The sequence below is a fragment of the Nomascus leucogenys genome, chromosome 17 (assembly GCF_006542625.1).
Source record: "Nomascus leucogenys isolate Asia chromosome 17, Asia_NLE_v1, whole genome shotgun sequence".
Classification (NCBI taxonomy): Eukaryota; Metazoa; Chordata; class Mammalia; order Primates; family Hylobatidae; genus Nomascus; species Nomascus leucogenys.
In genome coordinates, this window is record NC_044397.1 from 47598760 (window position 1) to 47618034 (window position 19275).

Genomic DNA, 19275 nt, shown 5'->3' on the forward strand with positions numbered 1-19275 from the left:
GGCGGAGCTTGCAGTGAGCCAAGATTGCGCCACTGCACTCCAGCCTGGGTGACAGAGCAAGACTCCGTCTCAAAAAAAAAAAAAGAAAGAAAACTGTTTTATTACACAATTAAACCAGAACGTGACACGCATCACAATCTGCTTAAGAGACTGCAAAGACAGAAAGACGATCACAATAATTAGTCCATAAGTAGAAGAATTTACAGTACCATGTTATACATAGTTCATCCTAAATTCACCTGGCAACTGGGGAGGCCATCTGTGTAAGCTAATTGGCTATATTCAATGACAAAATAAACTTTTCACATCTTCATGACAGGAGTTAGTTTTGCAATTTGAAGCCAGGTGCCTGCTGAAGGTAGGCTCTCACTCTCCTACAGAAATGGTTGAATATAGTGCTCTCTTTTTGGCTATTTGCAATTTAAAGCAATAGCTCTCTACTCTGAGCACTGCCACAGCAACATGATACCAGTACAAAAACAGGCTCAGAGACCAATGCAACAGAATAGAGAGCCCAGAAATAATGTGGCACACCTACAATCATCTTATTTTTGACAAAGCTGACAAGAGAAATGTAGGGGAGATTCCCTGTTTAATAAATGGTGTTGTAATAACTAGCTAGCACTATGTAAAAGATTAAAACTGGACTCCCTGCTTACACTATATCCAAAAATAAACACAAGATAAATTAAGGACTTAAATGTAAAACTTAAAAATTATAAAATACCCTGGAAGACAACCTAGGAAATACAATTCCAGACATAGAAACTGCCAACAATATTATGATGAAGATACCAAAAGCAATCGCCACAAAAGCAAAAATCGATAAATGGGACCAAATTAAACTAAAGAGCATCTTCACAGAAAACAAAAACAAAACCCACAAGAAACTATCAACAGAGTAAACAGACAACCTAGAGAATAAAGAAAAATATTTGCAAACTATGCTTCTGACAAAGGTCTAATATCCAGAATCCATAAGGAACTTTTTACAAGAAAAAAAACCTTATTAAAAAGTAGGCAAAGGACATAAACGCACGCTTTTCAAGAGAAAGCAGGTGGGTGCGGTGCCTCACGCCTGTAATCCTAGCACTCTGGGAGGCTGAGGCGGGTGGATCACAAGGTCAAGAGTTCGAGACCAGCCTGGCCAATATGGTGAAACCCTCATCTCTACTAAAAAAAATACAAAAATTAGTCAGGCATGGTGGGGCGTGCCTGTAATCCCAGCTACTTGGGAGGCTGAGGGAGAATTGCTTGAACCCAGGAGATGGAGGTTGCAGTGAGCTGAGATCGTGCCACTGCACTCCAGCCTGGGTAACAGAGCAAGACTCCGTCTCCAAAAAAAAAAAAGAAAAGAAAAAAAGAAAAAAGAGAAAGCATACATGTGGCTAACAAGCGTATTAAAAAAGTGCTCATCACTAATCATTACAGAGATGCAAACAAACAAACAAAAAAAACACCACAATGAGATACCATCTCACACCAGTAAGAATGGCAACTACTAAAAAAGTCAAAAAATAATAGACATGCTGGCAAAATTGCAGGGTAAAGAGAACGCTTATACTCTGCTGGTGAGTGTAAATTAGTTCAACCATTGTGAAAAACAGTGTGACAATTCCTCACAAAACTAAAAACAGAATTACCATTTGACCCACCTCCTAATTAGGTATATACCCAAAGAATGTAAATTATTCTATCATAAAGACCCATGCACATGCATCTTCATTGCAGCACTAGTGACAGTACCAAAGACATGGAATTAACCTAAATACCCTCAATGGTAGGCTAGATAAAGAAAATACATTATGGTTGGGCATAGTGATTCACACCTGTAATCCCAGCACTTTGGCAGGGTGAGGCAGGTGGATTGCATGAGCTCAGGAGTTGGAGACCAGCCTGGGAAACATGGCAAAACCCTGTCTGTACAAAAAATACAAAAAGAAAAATTAGCCAGGCGTGGTGGTGCATGCTGTAGTCCCAGCTACCTGGGGGGCTTAGGTAGGAGGATTGCTTGAGCACAGGAGATTGAGATTGAGGCTGCAGTGAGCCAAGATCACGCCACTGCACTCCAGCCTGGGCGACAGAGTGAGACCCTGTCTTCAGAAATAAATAAAATAAAGATTTAACAAAAACAAAAGATGGTACATAAAAATAATGGAATATTGTGTGGCCATAAAACAAGAACAAGATCATTTTCTTTGCAGCAACATGGATGGAGCTGGAGACCATTATCCTTAGAAAACTAACGCAGAAACAGAAAGCCAAATGCATGCTATCACTTATAACAGCTAAATAACAACAACACATGGAGACAATAAGAAGAAAAACAGACACTGAGGCCTAGTTGAGGGTAGAGGGTGGGAGGACAAAGAGGATTGGGAAAAAAATACCCATTTTGTTCTATGCTTAGTACCTCAGAGACAAAATAGTCTACACCAAACACCCACAACACAATTTTACCTATAGAACAATCCTGCATGTGTACCCCCAAACCAAAAACAAAACAGAAAAGATCAATGGGTGGGGGAGAGTGCAATGTAGGTGGAAAGACTGGTTTGTGCTACAGATAGTAGCCCAGGTGGGACTGTCCTGTCATTTATTTGTGTCCATGCAGGCAGATGAGATTATGAACAGGTGGTGCAGAACCCTAGGTTGGTGGAGAAAGCAGGTTGATGCTGCAGATTCAGTGTCTGGAGGTAGGGATATGCCAGGAGACTTGTAGACAATTTTGTGAGCAAGAAACAGGTTCAAAAATGCTGCGGTGAAATTCCTGAGGGTGGTGCCTAGTCCTGGGAGGAGTGTGTGCACATCAATGTCTAGTGAGTATGTGTGTAAGTGGGTGGAAATCATGTGCTGCCAGCTGTGGGGAAAGGATGTCTGTTATCAGAGCTTCTTTCCTCTAAGTTTTCAGTCCTCTCTCACCATGGCAGGAGACCTGGAATCCTAGGACAACGGGCAGTGTGACAGCCTGTGTACAGGAGAGCAGAGCCTCCCATTCCCAGACACCCAGAGTTCCATTCCAGGCCAAACCTCCGTGATATCTTTCTTCTGTCCCCAGATCTGTAGATTAGTGAACACCAAGCAATTCTCCAACACCAATTCATTTTCTAACATTTGAATTCTGACACCATCCAGAGTCAGCACGGACCCTGATTCAGGGCTCAGTCCCACAACATTGTCCTCACTGCCGATGTCAGTCAAAAACCTCATGGGTCCATCTATTCTTCTTACCTACTGCTTAAAAACTGGGGATTCCCATAACCTCCCTCCAGTTCAATAATTTGATAGAGCTGCTCACAGAACTCAGCAAAACCCTGTAGTTATGTTGACCAGTTTATTATAAATGATACAACCCGGGAAAAGTCAAATGGAAAAAATGTATAGGACAAAAAAAAAGATGTAAGGAAAAATGAAGCACATAGATAATCCTGGTAAATAGCTGTGATTAACAAAAGTCTCCATCCTTCCTGTTCTCCAGGAACAGTTTAGGGAAAGAACCACCCTTACCATTATGACTTAGATGGTGCTCTCTTTTCCTACCTATCACATAGTCAGATAAAGACTGCACATTTTATTTTTCTCATTAAAAAAACCAGCTGAATTTGGCTTCAGTGGTCAAAAGAAAAATACTTTTTTTTTTTTTTTTGAGATGGAGTCTTGCTCTGTTGCCCAGGCTGGAGTGCAGTGGCACGATCTCAGCTCACTGCAAGCTCTGCCTCCCGGGTTCACACCATTCTCCTGCCTCAGCCTCCCAAGTAGGTGGGACTACAGGCACCCACCACCACACCCGGCTAATTTTTTGTATTTTTAGTAGAGATGGAGTTTCACCATGTTAGCCAAGATGGTCTTGGTCTTCTGACCTGGTGATCCGCTCACCTCGGCCTCCCAAAGTGCTGGGATTACAGGTGTGAGCCACCACGCCCAGCCAAAAATACTTCTTAATCAGACTTTACTTATCTCCTTCCCACCAACTCCTGTGCTTTGAGCTACCTTCAGTCTGAGCCAACATACAACCTCACTTTCTGTCCCTTCTAAGAATATACTGACTTCAAGGTAAAACACTCTCTCATCTAAAATCTGATTTTTTTTTTTTTTTTTTGAGACAGACTCTCACTCTGTTGCCCAGGCTGGAGTGCAGTAACGCTCAGTTCACTGCAACCTCCATCTCCCGGGTTCAAGGGATTCTCCTGCCTCAGCCTCCTGAGTAACTGGGATTACAGTCGCCTGCCACCACACCCAGCTGATTTTTGTACTTTTAGTAGATCCGCCCACCTCAGTCTGCCAAAGTGCTGGGATTACAGGCATAAGCCACCATGCCAGGCCTAAAGTTTGATTCCCTCCATTTGCAGTTCCCCCGCCCACCTTCTTTCTAATCTTGTTTGCTCCTATGAAAGAAAGCCCTTGTCTGCCTAAACTTTGCAATCCTTAAAGATCTTATAGTTGGTACTTCCTCCTGTTGAACTCCTTTGGAATTCAAATGTTTTTACATAATTCTAACTTTGTTTTATTTTAGAAAGTAACTGCCAGGCTGGGCGCAGTGGCTCACACCTGTATCCCAACACTTTGGGAGGCTGAGGCGGGTGGATCATGAGGTCAAGAGATGGACACCATCCTGACCAACATGCTGAAACCCCGTCTCTACCAAAAATACAAAAATTAGCTGGGTGTGGTGGCACGCGCCTGTAGTCCCAGCTACTCAAGAGGCTGAGGCAGGAGAATCGCTTGAACCCGGGAGGCAGAGGCTGCAGTGAGTCTAGATCGCGCCACTGCATTCCAGCCTGGCAACAAAGCAAGACGCCATCTCAAAAAAAAAAGGAAAAAAAAGAAAGTGCCTCAAAACAAACTGCCTCTAGAAACTGCCTCAAAACAATGACAGCTTTATCTTCAGTAAGACCCTCCCAATCCCCTTCCATCTTAATGTTAACTCCATCTGCCTGTGGGTCCCCAGCTTTCCAGGGCTCTGTAGCTTCTCTCAGTATAAAGCCTTCTTCTATGGCTGGGGTGAGCAGGCTGGGACAACTTCAGGGGAGGCTCCCCAAAAAGAACCTAACTGGGCCTTTAATAACCTCCTTTTGCAGGCTCAATAATAGCCATAGCTTGGAGTCATTGGGCTGAAGCTTTAATTTCCATGTTAGAGTCACTCTCTTGGTTTTTGAAACTAAGGGTTTGAAAAATCCAGCAAAATTATTCAAACACAGTATAAATATGAGGGAAGGAAATTTTAAGGTGCTTACGTTTCACACCTCAATAAGAAATGCAAAAGTATCTATTACCTTCAGACAACAGATTTATTATTTTATTATTTCCATTAAAAATCATGTCATACAGGAACACTTTTAGTAGGTACCAAGTTTAATCTCGTAAAATTTAGCGTGAAACTCAGAAATCAAGATAACATGGTATAGAACAGACATATTCACTGTCTGTTCTAAAATTTGCAAAGTGAATCTATGTAACTCACCAATTATCTACCATATTTTCTTGTGGAAATGTATTCATTTTCTACAGCCAAAATGGAAGAGAGATTATCCCTATTCTTTTCCTCGGTAGCATTCTAAAAGCTAAGTCTTAGAATTATGTTTGTAATTACCCAGCCATAAAAAACGCAAGTGGGCTAGGCGCGGTGGCTCACGCCTGTAATCCCAGCATTTTGGGAAGCCAAGGTGGGCAGATCACGAGGTCAGGAGTTCAAGACCAGCCTGACCAACATGGTGAAACCCTGTCTCTACCAAAAATACAAAAATTACCCAGGCATGGTGGCACGCACCTGTAATGTCAGCTACTCAGGAGGCTAAGGCAGCAGAATCGCTTGAACCCGGGAGGCAGAGGTCACAGTGAGCCGAGATCATACCACTGCACTCCAGCCTGGGTGACAGAGCAAGAGTCTGTCTCAAAAAACAACAACAAGAAGTGAGAAAATTCCTAAACTCATTCTGGGAAAAAAGAAAAAGGTAAAAGAGTTTTTAACAAATGGAATATGTGATTAGATATTAATTTTTTCCTGAAACTCACCTCTTTTATGCCCTTTGTAAATATGTCTTACCTTTCAAGCCCTAATAAAATGAAAGTAAAAATAAGTAAAAAAAATCTTTTCAAGGTGACAAACCCAGAAAGTGGCAGTGCTGATCAGAAAACAGATTTGTCAGCAGGCGTGGTATCTCACGCCTGTAATCCTAGCACTTTGGGAGGCCAAGGCAGGTGGACTGCCTGAGCTCAGGAGTTCGAGACCAGCCTGGGCAACATAGTGAAACCCAGTCTCTACTAAAATACAAAAAACTAGCCGGGTGTGGTTGTGCGTGCCTGTAATTCCAGCTACTCGGGAGGCTGAGGCAGCAGAATCTCTTGAACCCGGAAGGCAGAGGTTGCAGTGAGCCGAGACCACACTACTGCGCTCCAGCCTGGGCAACAGAGGGATACTCAATAACCACCCTCTCAGAAGACACTATACCTCAGGTGTATTTTACTTTGCAAGTTCTTGTACCATCTCACTGTGGTCAGGTTGTTTTTGTTTGTTTGTTTGTTTGAGACGGAGTCTCGAGGCTGGAGTGCAGTGGCATGATCTTGGCTCACTGCAATCTCCCTCTCCTGGGTTCAAGCGATTCCCCTACCTCAGCCTCCCGAGCAGCTGGGATTACAGGCATGCACCACCATGCCTGGCTAATTTTTTGTATTTTAGTAGAAATGTGCTTTCACCATATTGGCCAGGATGGTCTCGATCTCCAGGTCAGGTTTGGTTGTATCTTTTGGAATACTTTTTTTTTTTCCACAAATCTTAGAGAATCCTGGGGACAGAAATAATTTTGGTGTTTTCCTCCCTATACCAGCATCTGATTGGCTGACCAGCAATGTTTCTCCAAGAAATGAAAGCTGGGTTGAGTGAAGACAATCTTAATATCTCAAGGGGTAAGCTTTTCAAAGGAAGAGTAGCCCAGGAGATGCTTCTCAGCCCCAGGGAATCCACCTGCTCCCTTGAGAAGCTACATTCCATACTTCAGGTTATTCTACGAGAGAAAATGACCCAGGAGCTGATATTTACTAGACACTCTAGCAACACCGCCATGGTAGGTATCTTGCCCCAGACAGTACTGAAACCCAGGACCAGAAAAAGAACTGAAGGGTGACTGAGAACACATCACCCCATAAAGTTTCCAAAGGGAAAGCAACCATGACCCAAAAACATTCTGATAAGATCTCTGTGCCTAAGGAAGATGAAAAGAGGCACAGAGATTCACAATACAATGTCAGGGGATTATTCTTTGCTTTCTTCTCATAGGAAATATTTACAAACAGGAAACAAATCTTTTAAAACGTGCCATCCAATGCTTTGTCAAAAATGATTAATTAAAATATGGCATCGAAAACGTACACTAAAAGAAACACAGTTGATAATGCGAATTAGGGAGGGTAAGTTGGCATTTGGGAATGTCAGAAGGAACTGGAAATTTAGTATTTTATTGCAAGCCAGAGTTAAGCTGGAGGAATGGGGGATGGGGGGTAGACTTGAGACCCTGCTTGGGACACATGTGAAAACTGCAGGGGAAAATCAGTCCCCTGTGGATGTGAAAATAATTAAGTGGTAGGCAATTAGACTGAGGTGGCTCTAGTCCCTGGGTTCCTACTTTAAAAAAATCTAACTCAAATGCATTTTTGGCGGGGGGAGGGGAGGGTAAATAACACCGAGGGAACAAAATTCAGGCTTAACCAACTATAAACTGACAACCTCTGATTACATGACCAGGAAATTTCTACCTTAATCATACAAATTAAAAAACGACGTAACTGTACCTAACCAATTATTAAACTTGTTTTTTTTCATTATGCATCTTATAAAAGTGTTTCCTTCAAGCCCCTCCCACGGACCACAAACTGCAAACCATAGCTGGGTGCTCTAAAATTCCTGAATCGCTCTTTGATTAAATTCTTCAATATTTTTACCTTGACTCCCATAAATTTTTAATAGGAAAAAAGAAGACCTGGGAACCACACGGACCAGAGCTCTTCCCATTCATAAACCCCGCACCCCGAGTGAGGATTCTTCTCTGAGGATTCTCCCGTCGTCCCTGCACACTCGGCGAGAGATGCGACGCTGCGGGTGCAGAGCTGCCCACCGAGAGCTCCAGGCCAAAGCACAGTCACTGCGCAGGGAGGAGACAGGACGCCCGGGGTCCCGGCTGTCAGCCCAGCCGCCATCTTACGGCTGAAGGAGACTGAGGGCCGAGCTGCGCCAAGGAGAACTTGGGCCGCGGATCTCGGAGCCGACTGCGGGAAGGCCCGAGGCCGACCACAGCCACTTCCAATTGGTTCCAACCAGACCCTCCCCCTCTCTCGGGATGTCGGACACAGCAGGCTCACCATTTCTAGGCTTCCAGGGGGTCCTGGCGTCTTAGCTGTGAACCTCCAAGTTCTTGCAGGTAACAGGGTCACAGAGGCGAGCCTTTATCAGCAGAGGACGCAGAGCGGTGAAGACCAGACGTGAAGCGCCGGCTGCAGCGAGAGACAAAGGCCCCGCCAAATCCCGGAAGCTGTGCTGTCCGCTCCAGCTGCGTGCCTGATTGGATGATTCCCAGCCCAGCGTTCCTGATTGGATAACGTTTAAGGCCCCGCCCCCTCAGGCCCTGAGTGACAGGAGATGTGATCAGATGCTGGACTGAAGGAAGAGTGACAGCCTAAGCTGCAGCCTTTTCAGACAGGGCTTCCTCCCTGAGCTGAGTCAGGCCCACCCCAGACAGTATTTGCATTTAACCTTGTGAATAAGGCCATATGCATTTATAAATAATATATGTCTATTCACAAATGCAAAGAATATAATACCAGTTATTCAAAATTTTCGGATTTTATGAGCTTCCTGGCTTCTGGTTTTTTTGTTTTGTTTTGTTTTTGTTTTTTGTTTTTTGAGACAGAGTCTAGCTCTGTCGCCAGGCTGGAGTGCAGTGGCACGAGCTCAACTCACTGCAACCTCCGCCTCCCAGGTTCAAGCGATTCTCCTGTCTCAGCCTCCCGAGGAACTGGGACTACAGGCGCACACCACCACACCCAGCTAATTTTTGCATTTTTAGTAGAGACGGGGTTTCACCATGTTGGCCAGGATGGTCTCGATCTCTTGACCTCGTGATCCAACCGCCTCGGCCTCCCAAAGTGCTGGGATTACAGGCATGAGCCACAGAGCCCAGCCAGCTTCTGTTTTTTTAAGCAGGCAGCCCGAAATTTTAAAAAGAAGGCAATCCTCTGAAATAAAATGTGGGCGACGCGTGAATTGTACATTTTTTAGCAGCCAAACTTTAAAAAGAAACAAGAAACACGTGGAATTGATTGTAACAATTTAACCCAATATATCTAAAACCTTATTCTAACATGTGAGCAATATGTAATTATTAATAAAGTATATATATTTATTTGGAACTGAATCTTTGAAATTAACTCTATTTTACCTTTCTAGCACATTGCAGTTCAGACCAGCCATATTCCAGGCAGCCAGTAGCTACACATGGCCAATAGCTGCCACATTGAAATGCAGCCCTGACATCAGGAGGGTGAAGGGCCTGAACACCCCTTTTCTGCCAGAAGTGAGGGGACAGCCTCTCTTTACCAGCATCTTTCTACAGTTTTGAGGGTGGAACAGATAGTCACCATAGAAAGAGCAGAGGGCAGCAAGAATAAAATAACCACAGGTACACCACCGCTGGCCACCTGTTGCCCACCTTTCTTCCAGAGATCAGACAGTAAACAAAAGATGATGGGGCCACAGGAGATTAAACTCTATGTCTTCAGATCTCTCCACAGTCATCACTTCCAGTGTTTAGATATAGAGAACACAGATTAAAGGTAAACTTATTTTGCTATTTGGCCTGGCCCTAGTGGCCAGGGTGTGTTTATCTGTTTTCTCCTGTGGTGTGGGGATTATGTGAGTACAAGTACCAATCACATGCAAACATGCTTACATATTTTTCTGCATTACTCAATATTATCTTACAAAACATCCAACTTTAGAGCAGAAAAAAAAATCAGTACTTTTAGGGTGCCAACTGTTGGAAGGTAACTATAACAACCAGTAATCAACCTGTCATTAAATGCTGGCATCCTATCTGCACTGGGTGCACGTATTAGTTAGGTATTGCAGCATAACAAACCAACCAAGCCTTTTTTTTTTTTAATACAGAGTTTCGCTGTTGTTGCCCAGGCTAGAGTGCAATGGCACAATCTCAGCTCACTGCAACCTCCGCCTCCCAGGTTCAAGTGATTCTCCTGCCTCAGCCTCCCGAGTAGCTGAGATTACAGGTATGCGCCACCACGCCTGGCTAATTTTGTATTTTTAGTAGAGATGGGGTTTCTCCTTGTTGGTCAGGCTGGTCTCAGACTGCTGACCTCAGGTAATCTGCCCACCCAGGCTTCCCAAAGTGCTAGGATTACAGGCATGAGCCACTGCACCCAACCCAGCCAAGGCTTCTTAGCTCACAATTGAGATGGTCAGTCATTTAAGCTGGGCTCAGTGGAGCAATTCTTCTGATCTCAGCTGAGCTCCTTCAGACATGTGTTATCAGCTGCTTGTTAACTAGGCAGCTGTGCTTCTGGATGGGCACTTCTGCTTCTGTAGCTGTCAACAGGGACACCTTGCTTCTCCTCCCCATAGTATGTTATCCTCCAGCTGCCTAGCGTGGGCTTTTTTTCATGGAGATGGCAGCATTGTGAAAGAAAAACAGAGGCATTCAAGACTGCTAGGCCCCAAACTAGCACGCTATCATGTTCACATGTTTTTACTGCCTTGAGCAAACAAGGGCAGCCAGATCTGGGTTTCGGAAAACAGATTCTGGATCTCAGTGGGAACAGCTGTAAAAATCCCTGGCAACAGGCGTGGATATAGAAGGGATAAAAAATTGCTACCATTTTTGCAATCAGTATCATTCTGCCTTTTTTTGCATATGTGGTTTATAGAACTCTTGTACATCAAGAAACTTGTCCAAAGACCCACAGCTACTAAGTGGCTGGGCTGAGATTCAGGATCAACTCTGTCTGACCCCAAAGCCCAAGCACCTCCATAAATAACACTACTAAAGTAACTGCCTTAGACCCTTGAAATCCTGGTGAGTGACGCTTCTAGAATAGATGCCAGATTCCTTTCAAATTTATGCCCATATAGTACTGTTTAATTATTGGTAATACTCTCAAGAACTGCAGATGCACATGGTGGCTCACATCTGTAATTTTAGCACTTTGGGAGGCTGAGATGGGAGACTCACTTGAGCTCAGGAGTTCAAGTGCAGCCTGGGCAACATAGTAAGATCCTGTCTTCATGAAAAAGGTTAAAAAAATTAGCCAGGCATAATGGCATAATGGTGCATGCCTGTAGTCCCAGCTACTCGGGGAGCTGGGGCAGGAGGATTGCTTGAGCATGGAAGGTCAAGGCTGCAGTGAGCCATAATTGGTTACACCACTGCACTCTAGTCTGGGTGATACAGTGAGACCCTATCTCGAAAATTGTTAAAAAAAAAAAAAAAGAAATTGCAGAAGCATTTTGAAAGAACATAGAATAATTTGGGAAAATCGCTGAGGGATGAGTTTAGAAAATCAAAGCCCAACACATTATTTTTTATTGTAAAAAATTTGAAAACTTAAACACAACCAACTTTAGAGATATTAGATTTATCAGAGTTTAATTGAGCAAAAAGTAATTTGCAAATCAGGCAGCCTGTGGATCCAGAGTAGGCTCAGAGAGACTTCAGCACAGTCACCTGGTGGAAAAAGATTTATGGACAAAAAAAGCAAAGTGACACACAGAAAATGAAAGTGAGGTACTGAAACAGCCAGATTGATTACAGCTTGGGATTTGCCTTATTTGAACATTGTTTGAACAGTTAACTTTTTTATTGGCAAAAACACAGTGGTTGGTACAAGAATGTGTTACAGTCTACTTACCTATCTAGTTAGGTTTCAGTTTACTATCTTGAAAAACACCTATTGACCAAACTTATACAGGAAAGGGGCCAGGTTTAGGCTATAATTAATTTAACAATTTCTCCCTTTTGGTTACCTTCTCAATTTTCAGATGTAGACCAAAACTTTAGACATTGATATCAATCTGTCACCATTAAAAATGTACTTATTTAGTTTCAAATCCCACTGTGAAGTAACAGAACTGTGGGTTTTGTAAAGTGGAAATAAGTCCTTCAGGTTATTATTTTTTTAAAGGCTTACAGTAAGAGGACCTCCTTGTGTTGAAATCTACTGTTTACACATGAAAAACAAAACCTGGCCTATAGATCTTAAGGATCTACCTCTTTCCTTAAATTTTCAGTTTATGTGACATTTAGCATGAGTGACTCCATTTTGGTTTGGTTTGGTCTGTTTGGGCCTAGTGCACAAGCTCAGTCAGGAATAGTGGCCTCCAATAATTTTGTTTTAAAAATTCCCTCCATTTGGTTAAGTTCTCATGTGGGTCAGATTTTGTCCAAACCTCAGGGCATTAGTGCCACTTAGTTTCCATTGTTTTGGGTTTTTGTCCTTATCTATTATGTTATTCATAGGTCATGGTGTCCTCATGGTCACATATGTCTTTGAGTTTTTGTCATTCCAGTTAATGAGAAACCATTTGACATTCTAGAGATGACTGCATGCAAACATTTATAACTTTTGAGAGAATACAGTGCAGTAGGGAGACTACTATTTTGACATCAGGAGGGTAATACCAAGAGATTGAAGTATGCTTTTTAGCCAGGTTCCCATGAACAAACCAACTACAATTAAATAAATCAAATAATTAGCTAGATAAATGATCTATTCATTTCAACCAAGCATCCTGTTCATTAATCTCCTATAACTGAATCCCTGTAATATCCAATGTATTTCTCTAGGCAAATACAAGTATTAGCAACTGCACAGATACTTCTCTGTTTATTCAGTCAGTAATCTAGAGAAATTCATTATTAACACAACTTTAATAAGAAAGTTTAAAGTCTATCATGTGACCATAGCCTTTACAGTAGAATCTGCTATAGACCCAATTATAGGGGATAAATTTCTAACAATTGCCTCATTTACTCTAAACCATGGAAAAAAAGACCTAAAAATTATGCCCATTCAGAGGAGTAATGGCTTCCTGGCAATGCTCCCTAACCAATTCTGAATAAGTTCTCTATAACTTATTAGGTTAAGAGCAGTGGACCAATATTCTGTTTCCGGTATTATGAGGCAACAAATGTCCCATTAAAATTTCTCACCTACATTGGCCCTTCATCTTTTACCTATCAAGGCATAAGTTTATTCATATATAAGGTTTGGTGCAAAATTCTCTACATATAAAAGTATACCCCATAAGTGCACACAAGAGACCCCTTTTTTATTTTTGTTATTTATAGAGCCATAAAAAAATCTGTGAACTAAGAGTGTCATGATAGCAGAGATGTCTTGATTTTTGATCTTGTGTAAACAGCTATTTACATCAAGGTTGCCATCTTCTTTTGAGGAGAATCTTCCCTGTTTGGTTTACCTTAAAATCTCCAATGGGTATACAATTGCAAGAGATTGGAGGGCCCCTTCTGAGTTATAAGATTATGAAATCAAGGTTCAAGGTCCTCAAGTCTTGCTGCAGTGCAGATGGCAACCAGACTCAGTCTCTGGGTTCTAGAGTATAAAGCGTTTTGCTATCCTTAATCAGTAGACTATTAGCTTTCTTTACCTGGTGAAAATATGCTTGGCCATAATGCCCTAAAGCCTTGCTGAATTTAGTGATAATTAGACTTCAGTAGCAGAAGATGCATGAGGTTCTATTATTAGGTGCATAGGACTTCCAATGACTATTTTATAAGGGTCCACATCTTTTTTCCACTCTAAGTGGATCTGATTGTCATCAATCTGCAACTACAAAAGCAATCCAATCAATTTACTTAGCTTTGCTCAATACTAGTGGATCTATAACATCTTATGTAACCGTTTTACAACTATTCTAATGAAATAAGTATCCTTATCATTGGAGACTTTTTCAGAAATGTCCCATGAAGAAAACATGTTTCCTAATATCCTTTAAGCTACTGTTATAACATCAGCCTTCTCGCATAAGAAAGCTTTTATAATACCAGAAAACATGCATTAAAAATTACAGTAAAATATCTGTACAAACGTTTAACTGGCCCACCATGTAGCAAAAATGTACACGAAGTTTCAGTTTTCTTCTCAGGATTGTATGTTTTGTTTGTTTGTTAGTTTTTTTGAGACGGTGTAACATATATAATCTGCATTTGCTTCTTGGGGGCATACTAAGCACATCTGCTAGGTCTAGTTGTTTTTACCTTTTTAACTTTTTGTATTTCTGGTAGAGATGGGGTTTCGCCATGTGGCCAGGCTGGTCTCAAACTCCTGATCTTGTGATCTGCCTGCCTCGGCCTCCCAAAGTGCTGGGATTACAGGCATGAGCCACTGCACACACAAATGACTCAGAAATGTTATGATGATTATTGAATTACCATAATATGATTTTAATATTTTAAATTATAGAAAAGGATTTTGAAACTATGAAACAGGCATTATTCTCATTGTATTTCCCAGTCATCTTGGCTCTTAAGTAAGCATGTGGCATACAAGATAGGTATGAAAGTCAGGTTTTGAGTAAGTCGTGAATTTATATACCAGGTGTGGAGCACAGGGCAGAAGAAAAATCCATCCTCTTTTTTTGCAGTGGCGTGATCTCGGCTAACTGCAAGCTCTGCCTCCCGGGTTTATGCCATTCTCGTGCCTCAGCCTCCCAAATAGCTGGGACTACAGGCGCCTGCCACCGCGCCCGGCTAATTTTTTTGTATTTTTAGTAGAGATGGGGTTTCACCATGTTGGCTAAGTCTGTCTCAAACTCCTGACCTCAAGTGATTCGGCCTCCCAAAGTGCTGAGATTACAAGTGTGAGCCACTGCACCGGGCCTACAAAGCCATTTCTATTTAACCAACAATTCAAAAACTACCTTTATTTACCAAGTATGATCACATACACATAACACATACAGACATAAGGACAAACATATAGAAGCAGATCTTATAGCTTTTCTAAACAATTTTCATCTGCTGGCTTTTAAATACTTTTCATTTTTCCCATTTAGCCTATCAAACTTCCAGTTACCTGTTTCATTGCTCTAAGCAATTTTTATCTAGGCAACAAGCTTGCGTTTCTAATGGGACAACTTAGGTGAAACAAGAAATGTATATTTCTAAAGCACGGAGCTAACAATTTAGGCTAAAATGTTGTATTATTTTTTCAGCCGAGGAAAATATAGTGTAAGTAAAAGTTTAGTTAAGAGAAGGTGGTCAGAAAAGCATATTAAATGTATGACTTGTGTGAATTTAAAACAATACTATTTTTTTTTTTTCTGTCACCCAGGCTGGAGTGCAATGGCCTGATCTTGGCTCACTACAACCTCTGCCTCCTGGGTTCAAGCAATTCTATTGCTTCGGCCTCCAAAGTAGCTGAGATTACAGGCGCCTGTCACCACACCTGGCTAACTTTTTATTTTTTTGTATTTTTAGTAGGGATGGAGTTTCACCATGTTGGCCAGGCTTGTCTCAAACTCCTGAGCTCAACTGATCAACCCTCCTCGGCTTCCTAAAGTGCTGGGATTACAAGCATGAGCCACAACGTTCAACCAAATTTTTTTTTTTTTTTTTTTTTTTTTTGAGACGGAGTCTCGCTCTGTCGCCCAGGCTGGAGTGCAGTGGTGCAAGCTCGGCTCACTGCAAGCTCCGCCTCCTGGGTTCACGCCATTCTCCTGCCTCAGCCTCTCCTAGTAGCTGGTACTACAGGTGCCCACCACCACGCCCGGCTAATTTTTTGTATTTTTAGTAGAGACGGGGTTTCACCGTGGTCTCGATCTCCTGACCTCATGATCTGCCCGCCTCGGCCTCCCAAAGTGCTGGGATTACAAGCATGAGCCACCGCGCCCGGCCTCAACCAAATATTTTTAATGTATTGCAGACACCTTACAAATAGAGATTTCCTTTACAGACATAGATATTTTTTTTTTAACAAAAGGATTAAGATAAATTTCAGGAAGTCGTAATTTAGTTCAAAAGGTGGTCTTTCTAACTTTGCTACTGTTCCTTGGCTATAATTACTGAGTTCAGCATGGAGCCTATTAAGAAATAGAGCAAAGAAAAAATTCTCTAAGGCTGGACTAAGCATGGATACATCTGACAAAGAAGCAAGCCTGCTTTACCTGAGGGTGTACTTTTACAAACACTTTATTTAGGATAATTTTCTTTTCACCTTCAAGGAGAAATGTCTACATATCTGTACAGATTTATAGCTATCATCAGTTTCTAATTTTCTTTTACTATGGTTAGAGAACACACATTGCATTTGTTAAGTATTTAAATTGCATTTTTTATTTTTATGGCATTGAGTATATTCTCTCCTAGAGAAGATTCCACATGCATTTAAGAATATATAATCTGCAGTTGCTTCTTGGGGGCATACTAAGCATGTCTGCTAGGTCTAGTTATTTTTACCTTTTCTTTTCAAGTGCTTCATTTTCTTGCTGATCTTCTTACCGCTTCTTAAATGATTATTAAAAGATATGTATGTCTTCAATTATTATCGTTGAATTCTCTGTTTTTTCTTCATTTTTCTCGGTTTTGACTTTATGTATTTTGCTGATTATTTCTTAGGTGTATATATGGTTATAATTGTCATGCCATCCTTTTTATTATCTTTCTTATTATCCATTTTGTCTCTATCAAATGTCCTACTTTATATCTATTAAATTTTTTTGTTTTAAATTCTACTTATTCTAATTTTAAAATAACAACTACAACTTTCTTTTTTCTTTTTTTTTTTTTGAGACAGAGTCTCGCTCTGTCACCCAAGCTGGAGTGAAATGGCATGATCTCAGCTCACTGCAACCTCTGCTTCCTGGGTTCCAGCGATTCTCCTGCTTCAGCCTCCTGCGTAGCTGAGACTACAGGCATATGCCACCAACCCTGATTAATTTTTTTGTATTTTTGGTAGAGACGGGGTTTCACCATGTTGGCCAGGCTGGTCTCAAACTCCTGGCCTCAAATGATCCGCCAGCTTCGGCCTCCCAAAGTGCTGGGATTACAGGCATAAGCCACCATGCCCGGCCAACAAATACAACTTTCTTATGGTAGCTATTTGCATGCTTCCGCCTTTTCACTTTCATAGTATTTGTTCTTTTGCATCCAAAGTGCATGTATTGTGAACATTATTCAATTAGATTTTTCTCTATTTAATTTTTTAAATCTCAGCTTTCCTTAATTGTTTAATCTTTTTTTTTTTTTTTTTTTTGACGCAGTTTCACTCTGTCGCCCAGGCTGAAGTGCACTGGTGTGGTCTTGGGTCACTGCAACTCCACCTCCCGGGTTCAAGAGATTCTCGTGCCTCAGCCTCCCGAGTAGCTGGGACTACAGGCATGCAGCACCACACCCAAGTAATTTTTGTATTATTAGTAGAGATGGGGTTTCACCATGTTGGCCAGGCTGGTCTTGAACTCCTGACCTCAAGTGATCTGCCTGCCTTGGCCTCCCAAAGTGCTGGGATTACAGGCGTGAGCCACTGCACCTGGCCCTGTTTAATCTTTTTATATGTAATGTTATTATTTATATAGCTGTGCTTATATTTGTTATATTATTTTCTTTTCTATATATCTCATGCATTTTTTATATTTTTCTACTTCTACTGCTTTGTTTTGCATTAAGAGAATAATTATTGTGTAACATTCTAATTTCTTTCATAATTTTCTTCACATATTTTTGGAATTATACCCTTAGTTGTTTCTCTAATTCTTACAATTAGAATTAGAGATGGAGTCTCACTCTGTCGCCAGGCTGGAGTGCAGTGGCACGATCTCAGCTCACTGCAACCTCAGCCTGCGGGGTCCAAGTGATTCTCCTGCCACAGCCTCTGGAGTAGCTGGAACTACAGGCGCGGGCCACCATGCCCAGCTAATTTTTGTATTTTTAGTACAGACAGGGTTTCACCATGTTGGCCAGGATGGTCTCGATGTGTTGACCTCGTGATCCACCTGCCTCAGTCTCCCAAAGTGCTGGAATTACAGGTCTGAGCCACCGTGCCCAGCCTACAACATACATTTTTTTTTTTTTTTGAGACAGTCTCACTCTGTCTCCTAGGCTGGAGTGCAATGGTGCGATCTTGGCTCACTGCAACCTCTGCCTCCTGGGTTCAAGCGATTCTCCTGCCTCAGCCTCCCGAGTAGCTGGGATTACAGGCACCCAACACTACGCCCAGCTAATTTTTGTATTTTTAGTACAGACGGGTTTCACCATGTTGGTCAGTCTGGTCTTGAACTCCTGATCTCAGGTGATCCACCCACCTCAGCCTCCCAAAGTGCTGGAATTACAGGCATGAGCTACCGTGCCTGGCCCCACAACATACATCTTATGTCATTAGAATGTGTATACAAACTTAATACTAATGAAATACAAAACATGTTGGTTCTATATGTATTTGTTCCTCTTTCTCATTTTTCTTGTATTAATTTTACACTTATTATATCCATATATGTTATAAATTTGACACATTTTTACACTTATTTTATATTTTTATTTATTTTAAGGAAAATAATATCTACAACTTTTTTGATAATCATCTTTTTATTAGTTGTTTTATTTACTTATTCCAGTGGAATCAACTTATTATCAAGAGATTTTCTTTTTTTGAGACAGAGTCTTGCTTTATCCCCCACGCTGGAGTGCAGTGGCGTGATCTCAGCTCACTGTAACCTCAGCCTCCCAGGTTCAAGTGATTCTCCTGCCTCAGCCTGCCAAGTAGCTGGGATTACAGGCACGCACCACCACGCCCAGCTAATTTTTGTATTTTTAGGAGAGGCGGGGTTTCACCGTGTTAATCAGGCTGGTCTCGAACTCCTGACCTCGTGATCTGCCCGCCTTGGCCTCCCAAAGTGCTGGATTACAGGCATGAGCCACCACACCCGGCCTATATTCATATTTTTATACAATTGTTTGTTCGAAATGAACTAAGATAATAAAGAAAAAGTAATATTCTTTTATACTTTCTTTTGTAATAACAATTACTTTTACCAACACTCTGTCATTTTATGTGAATTCAAATTATTATCTGTGGTCAGTTGATTTTAGCCTTATCTTCAATTAATATTTTCTATAAGATGGGTTGGCTAGCACCAAATTTTCTCAGTTTTTTTGCTCTGGAATGTGTTTATTTTACATTTAGTTTTAATAAATATATTTTCTCAATATAGGATTTTTACATAATAATTTTTCTTTGAGGAATAAAAAAATTTCAATTGAA

The 19275-nt window shown here is 41.5% G+C and overlaps 1 protein-coding gene across 2 annotated transcripts in view; it reads right to left on the minus strand.

Moving 5' to 3' along the window:
- LOC100606622 (zinc finger protein 92) overlaps positions 1-8554 on the minus strand; it is a 40303-nt gene extending 31749 nt beyond the window's left edge. Inside the window, exon 1 of one of the 2 annotated variants that reach the window (XM_003279269.3) lies at positions 8353-8554. In XM_003279269.3, the coding sequence (XP_003279317.1) occupies positions 8353-8355 (3 nt within the window). In that variant the 5' untranslated portion in view covers positions 8356-8554. The remainder of the gene's footprint in view (positions 1-8352) is intronic. The other variant, XM_003279271.4, reaches the window with a different exon arrangement.
- Positions 8555-19275: the final 10721 nt, after the last annotated feature.